Raw genomic sequence first — 16,813 nt, forward strand, 5'->3', positions numbered from 1 at the left:
AATGTTGAGGTATCTGGTAACTACAAACTAGCACAATAATAAGAACAAAATGTGAATGCCAACAAAATGAGTTGATTTATACTTGATGCCAATCGAATACATATAATCCATCAATAAAACTGAATCGTCCATTGTCTTTGCTGTCACTAGGTGAAAGAAACTAAGTCCAAACTACTTTGCTGTAGGGAGGTGTGGTGGCTGAGTGGTTAACAACTCGGCTTCTGAACTTGGGGTCCTGGGTTCGAATCTTGGTGAAGACTGGGATTTTTAATTTCAGGATTTTTAGGGCACCCCTGAGTCCACCAAAATCTAATGGGAAAAGTAAAGGTGGTTAGTCATTGTGCTTGCCACCTGACACCCTACTCATTAACCCTTGGCTATAGAAACAGATAACCTTAACATCATCTGCCCCATAGATCACAAGATCTAAAAGGGAACTTTACTTGTACTGCTGTAATAGAACTTGCTAACAAGATGCTACCCTTACCAATAAGACTCCCATTATGTGTGTGAGTTTGAACATTAACTACTACACTTCACACACAAGAGATCATCTTCCTCTGTCCTTCATAAAACATCAGTAACAACACACCACTCTCCATAATCTTTGGCTAGTCTTTTGATTGCTTCCCAGCTCTTTCTTGACCTCTCAGCCTCATCAAGAACACTCCGTCATCCTGTTGTTGTTTTTTTTGGTCTTCCCTTAAATCTTGCAGCCTGCAGGTTTCAATCTAAGGTCTGTCAAGCTCTCGTGTTGGCATCTTTTTTTAGGGCGTGACCAATCTCCACTTTCTTTCTAAGCTCTGCAACTCTCTATTTCTCTATTATGTTATTAAATTACATTATAGTCACATGAGAAGTTACAAAGGTCAAAGATCATCTTTTGCGATGTAAATGTCACAGAAAATAAACTAGTGAAGTGTCACTGATAAAAATAAACACATTAAAGAAACCCCTCAACTTATTTGCCAAATCTAATGTTGTCTCAAACAATACCAATTAACAAACAATAGCAATTAACTAAATAAATTAGTCTCTCAATAACTGTTTATTTTTCTTTGAAGGAGTGTAAATAATATTGAGACACAAGAAACACAATTTAAGGACAATTTATTTTGTTTACATAAATCAAATATATGACAAGTCCTATACGTATTTTCCTAGGTTTTTAGTATTTAAAGATCAAATTATCCCAAAGAAAAAGATTTGATTAAAAGTCTTACTTATGAAGGTTAAAAATAATAATCTTGGTCCCTGTCGATTCTTTCTTAAGGCCTTCAAGTTCCTTAATGAGCTCTGCTTCTTCCGTGAACACGGAATGATTGGTGATAGCTTTCAGGCAGTTCCGAGACTCGTAGTCATCATTACGTTTCAGTAAGAGGTGTTAAGGATTATACTTTTTTTTTTCAAAGTGATACCATATAAGAAGTAGATGATTGGTAGATGATTAGTAAAGCATTTAGATTTCACTCAACTTTAGCAGGTACTAAATATTGCATAGAAGACAAAGAAGAGTGTTCATTACAATGGAATATTCCCATTTGATTTGAGTAACACCTTTAGTAAAATAATTAAATTTAAAAACTCACGAACAATAAAATGTTTTATATTTGAGATGCAACTTGAAGATCTCTGTTTTCTGTCCAACAGCATGGAAACTTTATCACCCCACCAATAAGTTTGTGGGAAGCACTAGGCGTGATTGGGCATGGTTACCTTTACCTATTCCTTAGTGTCAGTGTTGGGACACCATACAAGATTACAAGATTTTTTGACAGTCTTTCTCCATTCCTCTCTGTCTTTTGATTTAAATAGAACCTCTTTCAATAGCAGGCTCGTCCATTCTTTTATGTTGTCTTCCCATCACTTTCTCTATCTGCCTCTATTTCATTTTCCCGGTACTGTTCCCTGAAAGAAGGTCTTGCGAGCCCCGAAGACCTTGAAATATGGCCATAGATTTTTAGCTTGCATTTTTTTCATGATAGTTAGCAGGTCAACATGGGGTCCTATCGCTGCAGTGACCCTGTCTCTAATCTCTTGGTTTGTGATGCAGACTTTAAAAAGGCATGATAATGGAGCATATAGTAAAGTCTTGTATAAAAACATAATAATAGTATGGAGCAATTAATTGAGACCTTTTAGTAATGCTTTTGGGATTAGTGTTACATATCTGAACATTTCTTAGTTTCTAACATTTGCAAAATGAAACAACTAGAAATTTATTTATTTTTCATTAAAATCACAAATATTTTAAAAAGTGTTTCCCTTTGAGTCATATTTATATTGATTTTTTGGGTTTTTGGAAAAAATCGGCACAATTTAGGCCATGAGTCATTTTGGTTTTTAATGGACATTAGCACAATGCTTATTAGCTTGTATATTTTAGCCAGTTCATTCAATATATAATGATGATTCAGTAAGAGTTTAATGAACCTTGGCCAGGTCTAGTCCTACAGGCCAACTCCCACAGACAAACTCCAATATCTCCACTAGGACTCAAGACCTAAGCATTCAACTTAAAAGATAAACTTTTTTTGTTTTAAATGTGCCTGATTCTCCATGTTGTGGAGTATCTTAAAAAAGGATATTATCTGGCAATGAGTAATTCAATATTGGCACAACAACAGAATCAGCCTTGATAGCCTCTAAGTAAGTCTGTGAAAGGAAGCCAACTCCAGCAGTTTTTTTATCCCTCGTGAAAACTAAGGCATCTTTGCCCAGCCGCATTGATCCTGATTTAAAACCATTACCATACTTTCCAATAGGCAGGTGGCTGACTTTTTGAAATTTGTCCTTTTCACAAAAACCAAAACTATAAAAGGAAGAAAAAAAAAGGAAATAGAATGAATATCATATCAAGAAGACTCAACTAGACAAAGCTAAATAACTTTTTACAATTTTAAGAAAAAGTATTCATACTATTTAAACCATGAAACTATAATTATATTATTACATTAAACAAATAAAAATACAAAATATAATTTATTATTACTATTAAAAATTGCATTGCATCTAAAAAAAAAATCAATGTAACCTTTTTCAGGTTTTAAGATCTATCAAGGCAGATGAAGTAAACCTCATTTTTTTCTATGGCCAATGGTTAACGAGGATGTCATGTGACCAGCACAACAAACAACCGCCTTTACTTCCCAAACAGATGCCAGGTACCCATTAGAGTTAAATTTCAAAACTTTATAGTCTTCACTGAAATTTAAACTCAAGACACTTTTGGCTGGAAAGCCAAGCATCCTATACCACACTGCTACTATATCCCACATTTTACAATGTAATGGTTTTTTAAATTTTTTTTATGTTTAAGAGAATTAAGTTTCCTTTTTTTTTTTAGAAATAAAAAGTTTATTAATAGGCTAGCACAATGAAGACACAGACTTATATTTATTTATGTCTATCATTGAGGACAATATAAAACCTAGAGATTTGTTAATAAAGTTGTTTTTAAACTTTTAATATACTGAACATTTTGAAAAATTCAGATGCAAATCTTAGCATTCTTTGCATGCCTGCTAAATAGTCCAAGAGAGGTAAAAGCAGGAAATTTTTTTATTTTTTTTTTATTTGTATTTATAAATATTATTTTATACTTAAGGGATATGATTGAAAAATATGTGTGTAATAAAAGAGGGCTGAATTGTGAAAAGTTTGTTCCTACTGTATCGTTACATGGGAGGAGCAAAAGCCAAGGTTATTCATCCTTAAGGGCTATAGGAATCGGTTTGCTGGTCATGTGGTATTTGCTCTGGACTGTCATTCGGTGATCCCAATGTCCCTGAGTGCGAGCTTTGCCCATTCCCCTATTTTTCTGAGGGAGGTTTGGGCTAGGATGTAATTATCTTTAATTCTAAAGAAACATCTTAAACGTGTAAAACATTTTTTTTATAATTAACAATTCAAAAATTGAGAAGGGGAATTGAAATTCAGGATATTCCATAAGTAACAGGTTGAGCCTAGGAACCATTTTGATATATTGTTCGTTAAGTAAAATAATTACCTGTTCTCACATTGCAATAGCAAGTACATTAATATAAAATAAGGTAGGCTACTTAATACATGTGTAATTGAAGGATGCTAAAATAAAATATACAACTAATAAAACTTTAAAGCCATCATGATTCTCTATACCAACATCTTCTACGTTTTTTTTTTATTTATTTACTTATTCTGATGTTAGTGAAATAAAAATTAACAAAATTAATTTGTTGTTAACATGATAGAATCACATAGCATGGTAGACTTCAATTGATAGTTGCCTGGTATGGCAATCTGAACACTAAAAATAAAAATAAACTCCAGAGAATTCTAAGTGCTGCTGGTAAAGTCAACGGCAGAAAACAAACAACATTTGGGCAGCAGTTTGATAAAAACATTCATAAGAAAAAGCTAAAAAGGTTCTAGAAATAAAAAATTACCCTCTGGGTCAGGATTTTGTGACTTTACAATCAAAAAAGAGATATAAGACACCGACAGAAAAGACAAACAAGACACAAAAACTCATTTGTCCCATGGCAATCAAATCACTAAATAAAATGTAACAATCTGATATAAACTTTTCACATACCGGTATAAAATATGAGTGAGTCTGGTTTGAATGTATATTTTGGTTTGCTATATTTATCATGTTTTGTTTAGTGTAATGCACATATTGTAAGACAAATTTCCATAAAGATTATTACTATTATTGTTAGAAACAAACGAGTATTCATTCTCTGGTAATGCCAGGGTCGAGTTTTGTTAACGAGAAACAAAATTCAATGTAGTCTCTTTATCAGTGTCCACTGAGGAATTTTCTGGTAATGTGGCAGGTCTGCAGCAGTATCGCCCTCTGACAGGCAGCGAGAATGTTCCTAGGAATGTTTAGGGCCTTGAAGGTATCTGTGAGGTAGATTGTTATCCCCTCGGTATTGATATAACAATGGGGTATATTGTTGTTTTAGATAACTTCCATAAACACTTAATCTCCAAGCCTATGTTCCCATATTTTCTTTGTTTTTCCTACTCAGTTTTTCTTAAATTATGAGATAGTGGTACGGCGATGTCAATAATAGTAGCGTTTTTTTTCTTTTTTATTATTAATATTATTATTATTATGATAAACCTATATTATCATAATACTGTCTCACAAACAAAATTTATGTCAGCAAGCTTCAGCTTTATAGTTAAAAAAAAAAGATGCTGGTATAAAATGGAAACACAATGGAGGCTTACAAATTAATTTACCTCAGCATGCTATACAGATGCTCCTTGTCCATACCGTTTCCATTGTCTTGAAACACCAGACATTCTTTCCCACCAATAACTTGCTTATCAATGAACAATTGGGATGCATTTACATCAGGATCATATGCGTTGTCTTGATTTGAAGGTATAAATAGTTTAAATATTCATGTTGTTGTTTTTCTCAACTAAAGAGTGTAAATCTTAATTTTTAAATCTACAAACTTGGCTAAGTTTTACACAATCAAAAATGTGTGTTATTTATTGTAAATCTAAGTAGAAGTTATTTGTTGTGTAAAATACAAAATTTAAACTAAAACTTTACAAAAATTGCTTGACAACTATCAAAAGTTAAAGTTCCCTGTTCAGACCATGCAGATGATGTAAAGGCCATCAGTTTCTGTGGCCTGTGTTTAATGAGTAGGGTGTCATGTGGCCAGCACAACGACCAACCGCCTTTAATTTTTTTCCCCAACAAACGTCATGTACCCAATTAGAGCTGGGTGGTCTCAGAGACCCCCTAAAGATCCCGAAATTAAAAACCCCAGTCTTCACCAGGATTCGAACCAAGGGCTCACAGTTTGGAAGCCAAGCGCTTTACCACTCAGCCAACGCATCTCCCTGACAACTATCAAGTAATGTAAAAATTGAACTAAAAAATTTTTTATGGTAAAACGTATATATATATAGTTCGTCCATCGTGGTTCGATGATGACCACTTTGTCATCCAGGGGGCTGAGGGCTTTGCACTGGGGTTTTATGCCTCCTCATGTGGCTGGTGAGACCTATGTGAGCCCGGAATATTCGGCTGCACACTGGGCAGGTTATTCCAGCTGGAGCTAGTGTCGTTTGTCTTGCTTTTCTTGTCTGGCGTTTTTCTTCCGCCTGTGTTGTTCTTTTTTCCTCAGCAACCTGTGCGCCAGTTTTCACAGCGTGACGCCATGATGCTCTGTCGTGTGCCTCTGTCTCTCAGGTGCCAGGGTCTATGCTGAACGCCTTCAGAGAAGCTTTACTAAGCACATTATGAGCAGGTGAAGCAAAGGTCGTTGGTTTAAGGATCATTTTTTTTAATGGTGCTATGCTAACGGCCAGCACAATATAAAAAGCAAACCATCATTAGTTTCAGTTCAGTTGGGCCCCTTATCTAGTGGACCACTGGACAGAATGTCATATGCATGCTGAAGTCATTCTTCAGCCTGTGTTATCCTTTTATGCACCACAGGACATGGAGCAAAAGAAATATTATTTTGTGCGCTGTCTCGGCTCTGTAAATGTCATTGCTTCTTGTGCTTTGGCTTGGATGGCTTTTTATTGTTGTTCCCCAGTATTGGGTTAGTTTATTTTTACTTTCTCTGATATCTTAGCTCGATGTCAGTTCGCTATTATAGTTCGGTGGGGCAGCGATTATAGAAATTCAAATTAAAAATTAGTTATGCTTAGGGATTAGGGCTCTGGACTCAGTGATAGAGCCAAGATTGATTCGGATGCAGACCTTTGTATAGAGCTGATTAGTGAGCTTTGCCTGTGCCAAGTTGGTCGTTGATCTGCAAAATGCGCATGGGCAGTGTTTGGAAACAATACACAAAATACTATATTTTGCACTATTTGTTCAGCTTAATTAACATTTTTAATTGACAGACTGTTTGGGGTGCACGGGCAGATGAGCTAAGGCAAAAATACAGCACATATAATCTCTTAACAGTTTTTGTCCACTTCCTGTGTCTTTTGCCAGGAAAAGAGTCACTTTCAATAACAGGCCCATCAATTTCTTGATCTTGTATTCCAATTGATTTTTATGGGGTTTTTTTGTCTGCTTCTTCTTCTTTTGTCTGGTATTTTTTCCTGCAGGAGGGTCTTTGTAAGCCCTGAGAATTTTGTGGCTATTACATTTTTGACAATGATCAGAAAGTAATCGTGAGACCAAGTGGCCCTTCTGATCATCACAAACAAGGAAATTTAAAACAGTTTATTCAGCTATAATGTGGTATCTATTTAAATTAGAGTGTCTCCACCACTTAATAAACCATTTGACCAATGACCTATTTTTTAATACTATGTATTTATTGTTCAGAAAGAGACTTTTTATTCTAGAATTCCAAAACTTTAAATAATCTTAATAAAAATAAATCAGAAGAAATTACCTATAAGTTCAGCTACTGCACCAAATACCCAAACATGGCTGGTTGAATTACTGTGTAGAAATTTAGGATTTACCTGAAGTATGTTTAAGTATACACAATGATAGAAAAATTAAACGCTTGCAATTTCATTACTAAAGTTTACTGGTGTATGAAATAATGCATAATTGAGAGTTAATATGATTTTAAACCATGTATTGTAAAAAAGGATAACAAAAATAATAATAATATTATAATAATAATGGGCCTTTTTTATCTTTACCTATCCCTTAGTATTTCGGACCGCTGGGGCACCATACAAAATTTATCAACTGTCTTTCTCCATTTCTCTCTGACTTTTGCCTTAGATAGAACCTTTTCCAATGGCAGGCCCGTCCATTATTTAATGTTATCTTCCCATCGCTTTCTGCCTCTTCTTCTTTTTCCTGGTACTGTTCCCTGAAGGAAGGTTTGGGCAAGCCACGAAAAACCTTGTAATATGGCCATAGATTTTTAGCTTGCGTTTTATTTACAATAGTTAGAAGGTCATCATGAAGTTGTATTGCTGCAGTAACCCTCTCTAATCTCTAGGTTTGTGATGCGGTCTTTAAAAGTGATACCAAGGATCCTTCTGTATTATCTCAGGATTTTGTGTTATGTCACAATGGGAAAGCCATTAGGATTGTGTGGTCTGCCTATCACATAATCTCAAAGACTTGAATAACTATTAAAAATCCACTTGCATGATATTTTGTAGGCCTACTGTGCTTAACAAAAAAATAGGTCCAATGGCTACTTTTGGTCTTCAGAAGACGCAGAACACTATTTTTTAAGATGCAAACCATTTTTGAATCAGGATTTAAAAAACCAAATGCTTATATAATATATCTCTTTAAAAAAAAAAAGGTGGAGGGGGGGACATATGCAAATACAAAGTAAGGCAAAACTATACTATGGTTGTTTTTCTTTTGTTTTTGAAACATTTAGATTTTTATATAATGATTTGCTACTGTAAAAATATATATATTATTTATATTTATTAACTTATATGTAGGCCTACTAGATCTACTTATTAGTGTTTTGGGTGCATCAGCTATGACTTTTTTTTGTTAACCCAGATCTATAACAATTTGGCCTTTTACTATATTATAGGCCTATACATAGCTACTCCTTCGAAATCGTGATCGACGATGAGCACATTTCTCATATCCTATGGACTCGAAGATGACTGTAAAGTAGTGTAAAGTCCAATCCTCGCTTTTAAAAAGCTGGCCGAATACATTGCATGGGTGATAAGTATGTCTACGATTAAGCCAAAAGGTTTTAGTCTAGATCGGGAGGAGATTGCAGCTATATAGTATATATACTAATGTTGGAATTTTAAACCACACTGCCAGGCAATGTCAAGAATTTAGATCTAGAATCTAGATCTAATTCTAAGTAGTCTATACCCCTATACTTTGACTAGATCTATTATACTTATAGTATAGGATACAGAAACTGTCAGTATATGAGTATTTGACAGTATTGTTTTCAAAATTGGAAACCTAGCAGTCTAAGTCTAGCTATTATTTGGACTTATAAATTCTAATAGTGTCTAGAAAATTCTAGATCTTGACTGCATTTTGGTTTCTATAAAATTTAGTATAGACTAGTTACTTTAAGTTTAATTAGAATAAGTATTATAAGCAGTCCCTAACACACAGGTGACACATAAATATTATAGGCCTATATATTAGTTTACTTTCGGTTTCGATTTGAAGAGAAACCTGGCATTATTTATATCTAGTACTATCGACCTGTATATTTTTCACTTTCAACTCCTAGACTTAGAATCTAGAGTTGGATCTATAAATCAAGATCATTTTATAATTTAATTTTTCTTTTGTTTTTAAGCACAGTTTAACATAGTAGTTAAGGTATGATTTTAAAATCATGGAAAGCCTACCTTGCTCTGAGGGATTCCTCCTACAGAAGCCATTTGTATTTATCAAATTAAATGTATGGCTATGGTAGTCACGAGTTCTGAGAAATAAAATTAGATCAGTGGTTCCCAAACATTCTAGAACACTGATACCCAACCTTATACAGCCAGCGGGCCATTTTAATTACCGACACTCGTGCCGCGGGCCACATAGACGAAAAGATACAGAAAAATGAAATAGAGACTTAACCATTTTTAATAGTTTTACATCTGCAACAATCCGTGGCTTCAGTAGGCCTACTTACACACATAAGCCAATTACGTAACAAGGGTTTCAGGTGTCTTATAACTGAACAAGTTTTTCTACTAAATTAAGTGCTTATAAACATTGTGGTCATACACAGCAATTGTTTTCGGAAATGTGCAAGCTTTATGTAGACAACATGGCGTAGAAATCTATTGCGTCTGCATTGCTCGAAATTTCTCAAGCAGGGAAGTCTGGCTTTTGTAGGTCAATCATTTCCAGTTGGTGTTAGGCCTTCTCCTCAGGGCAATAGAAATTATTTCGAAATCTGCTGCTCTGTCATTTAGTTTGAAATGGAGATCTTCACCAACATCGTCCACTCGTTTTGCCATTTAATAAAATACTCTGAAAGACACAAAGATAAAGGCACATTCCTCGTCCCATATGCTAGGACAAATTTGTACAAATACTCCTTCTTCCCTAGTGCTATTAGAGCATGGAATGGGTTGCCTGAGCTAGCCAGGAAAACCAGTGACTTGGCAGAATTTAAGTCATTGGTTAATATGCATGACTAAATGCATGACGCGTAGGACGTAATCATCTTCTTTTTTGAAGTAACGTCTGTATTATATAAGATAAGATAAGATTGTCATGCCAGATAGGCTGACAGCTTCAAATGCATTTTTTTTTCAAGCCGATTTGATCCCATCATTGCTAGCAAACATTCTTTTATGCTTCATTTCTCTTCTTAAAATGTGAGCAACTTTATAGCCTCCATTACAGCTGACTCATTTTCTTGACTTCTTGGTAAATATTTTCGTCAATCGCTCAACTCTAGACGTCACTTAGCGATATTTTCAATCTACGTTCAAGCCAACAATGCCTCCATATTTTGTAATAGTTTGATTAAGAATGCCTTTTTATGTTATGTTCTTTGAAAACAGCCACACTTTCTGTACAAATCAAACATGTTTTCCTGTCCTGGAAGTTTCAACATCCAATTTTCGTTTCTTCGACACTCCCATTTCATAAACGTACAAATGTTGCACGGAATGGCAACAATCATGCTAATGTCAGTAGTAGGCCCCTACCCGAACCAAAATGATGCAGAAAAGATGCGCTGTATTACACAATTGAGATGTCAATGACAAAGCTAGCTCAAGGCAGCCGTGGAATCGCCCAAGACTCTAAAATAACTGTCAATTCTTGTCGCCGGAAAAAAAATAAACCGTGTGTTCTTATACAAAAAAAAAAAAGTAACATGAATATTAACAAAACACAATATTAGAATGAAATACATCAAAGAAAAAGTGAGAGTTCTAACATAGAGAAAATACATATTTTTTTAAAATCTATATTTTGTGCCGATGTTTTGGCGGGCAGGTCAGAACCACGTCGCGAAACAAAACATGATAATTATAGAAAAACAAAATATACATTCACACCAGACTCATTCAAAATTTTCATGTGAAAAGTTAATATCAGGTTGTTACATTTTATTTATTGATTGCCAGGTGGGACAAAAGAGTTTCTGTGTCTGTCTTTGACTCTATTTGCTATCGGTATCTTATAGGCCTATCTCTTTTGTGATGATAAAATCACAAAATCCTGACACAGAGGGTGTTTTTTTTATTTCTATAACCTTTTTAGCTTTCTTATGAATGCTTATATCAAACAGCTGCCCGAATGTTGTTTTTTAGCGGCCCCCGAAAGGGGAAAAGACGCTATTAGTTTTGCGTGTCCTCTGAGCTCCTCTCTATCCGTCCGTCCGGTTTATCTAAAAAAAATAGAAGAGAAAATGAAAATCAGACATCATGATATTTTAGATCATTCAAAGTTCTGATGCAACGGCTACTTTTTTCTTTTCTGAAAGCGAAAATCTACTTTTTTAAATCAATTATGCAAGCAAGTTTTTTTTTTCATAAAAAAGGACCATTTTTACAACTATTCACTATTAATAGTAACAAACACTGGAAGTTTTTAGTAAGGGAGATTGCCATTTACCATTTTTTAACACATTTATGCAAAAGGTTTTAGATTTTTGGTATTGTATTGCTAAGTTATGTAAGTTTTGTCATACTAAATACCTTATTTAGAAAAAACTGTTAACTTTTTTTTAAAATAGAAAAAGTCTATTTACTATGCAAATTAGTTAAACATAATTGAAAACAACAAAATTAATAAGTAGTTTATCTTATTATCGCGTGAACCGCGAACGCCACAGCGTCCATACGGTATTTTTATTTTTACGGAAGTTTTTATTTATTGTGGCTTCAATTTGAATAAGAAAGATACTGACCCTTTACAAAACAATTAGATACTCATTATAAGACATCAGTTAGGCCAGGTTCACATCTAATTCTGCACTCACTTTCACCTATCCCTTGGTCTGCTGGACCTTTGGGGCACCACACAGGATCTGTCAACCTTCTTTCTCCATTCTTCTCTGTCATTTGCCTTTGATAAAATTTCATTATGATATTCTTTCTGAAAATATTGATACCTGCCATTTTACCTGCCTGGATAGACCACTTCTGATAGAATTTAATACCGATATTCTTCTAATAATATTAAAGCCTGCTTTTTTTTCCTGCCTGTGTGGAACACTTCGGGGGGCCGATTTTGAGTTTGTGTTTAAAAACACAAACTGTCTTTGTAACTTTGTTGTTTTTTTTCCATGACTTTGCCTGCAGCATTTAGGAATCTTTGTAGTTTATTCTTATTTTTAGTGTTCAGATTGCCATACCAGGCAGTGTTATAAAAACTAAAAATACTGCAGATGTGAGCATGATGAAACATCGCCAAGGCCTTTTCGCTAACATTAAATGAGAACACTTTTCTAAGAAATCGTAATCTTTTCTGCCCTTCTTTGCTAATATAATCCGTATTTGCAGTAAAATTGATTTTATTGTCTAAGACAGGAGTGGGCATTCTTTTTCTATTGAGGGCCACATTTAGAAAATTTGCCGCATAGCCTATATGTATATGAAATATGCAATTACAAATCAGGAAAAATACGCTAGCTAATTATGTACAATATCTTTTAATTCATATTTATATACTGTTTTATCCATCCATCCCAGTGGCGCTACAGCCCATGGAGGGCTCTGGCCTGCTTTAACACATCCTTCCATTCAGATCTCTCCTGGGCCTTTCGTCTCCACGCCCTAACCCCTAGCTGCTTCAGATCTGCTTCCACGTCATCTATCCATCGCATTCGGGGTCTGCCTTTGGGTCGCCTGCCTTTTGGTTTTTGCCTGTATACGATTTTCGCCCCTCTGTTGTCTGACATTCTTTCAAGGTGACCTGCCCAACGTAGTCTGTTCTTTTTTATTTCGTTCACTATTGGTGGGTCTTCATATAATTGATATAACTCATGGTTAGTGCGTGTCCTCCACCCTGTTTCATCCTGTATGGCACCATAGATATACTGTTTTATACATTTACATTTCATTTTTTTTACACTCCCGATTGAGGAATGACAACAAAAGCCATTTCTGAAAGTATAATTTCTGAAACTATAGTTTTACGAAAAAAAATATTTTGCTAAATATATTATACATGACAATAAGATACCACAGATGTACAGTTGTACTTAATGTGAAGTATTTAACTGTTTACACACGTGCATAATTTTCCGGAACTGTGGAACTAGCTTACTAGGTTTTATCCTTGTGACTGCTGTCAAATTACAGCCAGTTAGCATCGACCTGTGATTACATTTGTCTATTTTCAAACAAGAAAAAAAAAAATGTTCAAAGATGTATGTGGACCGAAATAATGTGAAAGTTTAGCAGCAAAGTTTTTTTTAAAGTGTGGAAATAAAGCTTCTGGAACCCATAAAGCTCCCGCTGAAGAACTGACTGGAACATCTCTTTCAGGTCGTAATTTACTTTGAGGTATGTCCTCTGGAGCTGAATCAACTTCTGCACCAAATGGTGAGCTGATGGTATTGAAAACTGGTTCTTTCAAATTCCACAATCAATTAATAGTTTCACCTTTCAGCAAAGGAAAATGACAAAACCTGTTTTCAATTGCTTGCCTGTAGAAATTGGATAGCTTTGTTTGAAGAGATTTAACATGCACATACGTTTCATGTAGAAACAACCCACTGCAATATTCCCGATGTAAAAAGTGAAATCTGTCTTCCACTCTTCATTTAAAATATTAGTCACAGTCAATGTCTTAAAAGGAACATAATTTTTTCCTTGAGATCCCATATTCTTCCCAATACCATCTTGTTTTGTTTCCGAATCTTTAAGTGCTTCTTTCTAAAAAACTACCTGCGGTTAAGTCCTTTGGCTCTGATAGGTTTAATCACTGTTATAAGTGATGCTAAAATATTTTGATATTCAATGCAGCTTTGGGCAAACTTTCCGTTAAGAGTTTATGGTTGGGATATTGTTATAATTTTCTCAGTCAAAGCTCCATCAGTTGTTACACTTGCCATCTTGTTTCAGGCCAACTCAAAACTTTCAACACAGTTATTTATAACATTCAATAAATACTGGCCTGAGTTTTTGTGTCCATAGACTGTTTTGAAATATTTTCAATAAGAATAATCTTCGTTTACTAAACTTTTTAGAATGACATGCGGAGACTATGTTTCTTTAGCCTCTTCCCCATAATATTTAAGTGATAAGAATCAGAACTTTCTAAAAGTTATATAGATATTTAGAAATATTTATTTTTAAATATATTTGCATTTTATGTGGGCACGTCTGATTTCTTTAGGTGTTCGCGGGCCGCATTAAAAAAGACTCCGGCGGGCCGTTTGTGGCCCGCGGGCCGTAATTTGCCTAAAATATTACCAAGGAATTTAAAAGTTTGCACTATTTCAATGTTCTCTCTTGCTACAGAAACAACATGTACCTCCTATTTTCCCTACGAAAATCAATTGTCATTTAATATTAAAAATTATCTTTAGGCTACAGTATTTTTCAATGTATAATATTTTTTTGAAATACTCATTTACGCCTGAGTTCTCTGATAACAGGTCAAGAAGAGCCGCATAATCAGCGAATTTTGTGAATGAGCAAAAAGGACTTTCGGGGTTGAAAATCATTGGTATACAAAATGAACCACAATGGCGATGTTACGTACAGCACCCTGGGGCGCCCCTGTCTTAACTATACGTGCATTTGATATTAGGCTACATTGTTTACCCTAACCCTCTGAGATCTCTAGATTAAAAAATTCATTAGCCCATAGTAAGCCTACTATATATATGGACTAATCTTTAACACTTTCATTTTGTCAATGAAGTTGTATGGTATTAAAAGCTGATGAGAAAGCAATAAAGAACAATCTTATATAAGTATAAGGTAAGTCTAGAGTCTAGATGCTTTGTTTAGACCAAATTTAAGATGCATATATCGCTTGTCGCATCATAATAGTAGTATGCAGTGATTAGTATAGGGTTATATACATTTATATGGTTGCATAGTGATGTTACATTGACATAGTCATATACTATATTAGAGCTAATAACTAATTCTAGCAGCCGATGTTCCTTCATTAACGTGCGTAAAATAATTGAACTATTCATGAATCTATCCAGTTGATTTTTACATGTTGGAGAATGTAATATAGATGATTATCAGTTGAAAAGTAGGCCAGTGGAAGTCTGTAATATAGATGATTATCAGTTGAAAAGTAGGCCAGTGGAAGTCTGTAATATAGATGATTATCAGTTGAAAAGTAGGCCAGTGGAAGTCTGTAATATAGATGATTATCAGTTGAAAAGTAGGCCAGTGGAAGTCTGTAATATAGATGATTATCAGTTGAAAAGTAGGCCAGTGGAAGTACACAGTGGCCTAGCCATTGTTTATTCCTAACCATGTGGTTTTTTAAAAAGTAGCTAGGTCAGGGATACGGAGCAACCCCCAAGGATAACTATGGAAGTACAAAAGATTCATCTTTGAGAAAAACCATTCGGGCGTAACGACCTTAAATTTGCAAAGAACTTCCTGCTAGATAGGCCAGCTATGCCAGAGGTTCTGGTCTTCTCGAAGTGGGAACTTCCCCTATAATCCTAGCGTCTATTCTTATAGGCCGTTTTGTGTGTGTGCGTGTGTGTGTGCGTGCGCGCGCGCGTATTGATATACATTTTAACAAAATCAATTCCTACATTATGTGACCTGAAAGGTAGTCAACGAAACAGTTGTTCCCCACTGAAATGCTTTAGACCAGCTTAGGCACCAGCTTGCTTTATCTGACATCACAGATCTAGATTCCCTGTCCTACTCTATGGCAGATGATATTATTTAAAAATCAATCAAGACATCAGGGTTTATTAAAAAGATTTTTTTTTTTTACAAATCCAACAAGAACATGAAACTAAAATGCTATTTAACTTTAGTTTGGCCCACATTAGAATATGCATCCTCTGTTTGGGATCCCTTCAACTCAAGAAAACATTTTAAAAAACTAGAACAAATACAAAATAGAGCAAAGAGATTTATAACAAACGAATATTCCAATTTGATTTTAGTAACACCATTAGTAAAATCAATAAACTTAGAGACACTTCAGGACAGAAGAATACAAAGTTTAGTAACGATAGTACATAAAACACTAAACCAGAATTTACAAATAGTAAAACAAAACCTAATGAAATACTCAGAAAGACACGTAAGATAGAAGCACAATTCTTATTCCTTATGCTATAACCAATTCGCACAAGTGCTCCTTCTTCCCTAGTTCTATTAGAGAGTGGTAGGTTATGTGATGCCTGAATCAGCCTGGAAAACCAACGACTTAGCAGAGGTTAAGTCATTTATAACATGTGTGACTAGATTGACACATGAAATGCGCAGGACGTAATTATCTTCATCTTTTTTCTTAAAGTAACGTCTGTAATATATAAGATAAGAATGACCCATAATGCAAGATATAAATTTGGATATGCTTTTCTAACCAGAATTAGTGGTTTCTTGTTTGCACATCGGTTTAAGTTCCTCGTTTGTGGATATTTCAATAGGCTGCATAAACATTAGGATGTATCCATTTGTGTTTGGTCAATTTCAACTGGTGATCTCTTGGACAGCCACAAAGCAGAAAGAAGAGCACTAGAGCTAGCATCTACCATATTAATAATACAACAACAAGCAATCCAAACAGCCAGATTGTTTTCCTAATGTCAGGACAGCTCTTGTAAAACAAAAACAAGGTAACAATCTTTTTTTTTTTTTGGTTTCCAGTCCATCCCAGCAGGCAATGACACATTGGCCAAAGATGGGAGAAAGACTAAATTAACAATCCAATGAAAAAAAATAGAGAGTTGAACAAAGGAGT

At 34.8% G+C, this 16,813-nt stretch overlaps 1 protein-coding gene across 1 annotated transcript in view; it reads right to left on the minus strand.

Annotated features, from left to right (window-relative positions):
* Window positions 1-9,445, minus strand: part of LOC106056581 (MORC family CW-type zinc finger protein 3-like) — a 32,660-nt gene extending 23,215 nt beyond the window's left edge. Inside the window, exons 1-5 of the mRNA XM_056032312.1 lie at window positions 9,298-9,445; window positions 7,374-7,446; window positions 5,236-5,368; window positions 2,589-2,812; window positions 1,224-1,374 (exon numbers count right to left, since the gene is read on the minus strand). Of these exons, the coding sequence (XP_055888287.1) occupies window positions 1,224-1,374; window positions 2,589-2,812; window positions 5,236-5,368; window positions 7,374-7,446; window positions 9,298-9,330 (614 nt within the window). The 5' untranslated portion in view covers window positions 9,331-9,445. The remainder of the gene's footprint in view (window positions 1-1,223; window positions 1,375-2,588; window positions 2,813-5,235; window positions 5,369-7,373; window positions 7,447-9,297) is intronic.
* Between the last annotated feature and the right edge of the window lie 7,368 nt (window positions 9,446-16,813).

This window comes from Biomphalaria glabrata, chromosome 6 (assembly GCF_947242115.1).
Source record: "Biomphalaria glabrata chromosome 6, xgBioGlab47.1, whole genome shotgun sequence".
Taxonomy (NCBI): domain Eukaryota; kingdom Metazoa; phylum Mollusca; class Gastropoda; family Planorbidae; genus Biomphalaria; species Biomphalaria glabrata.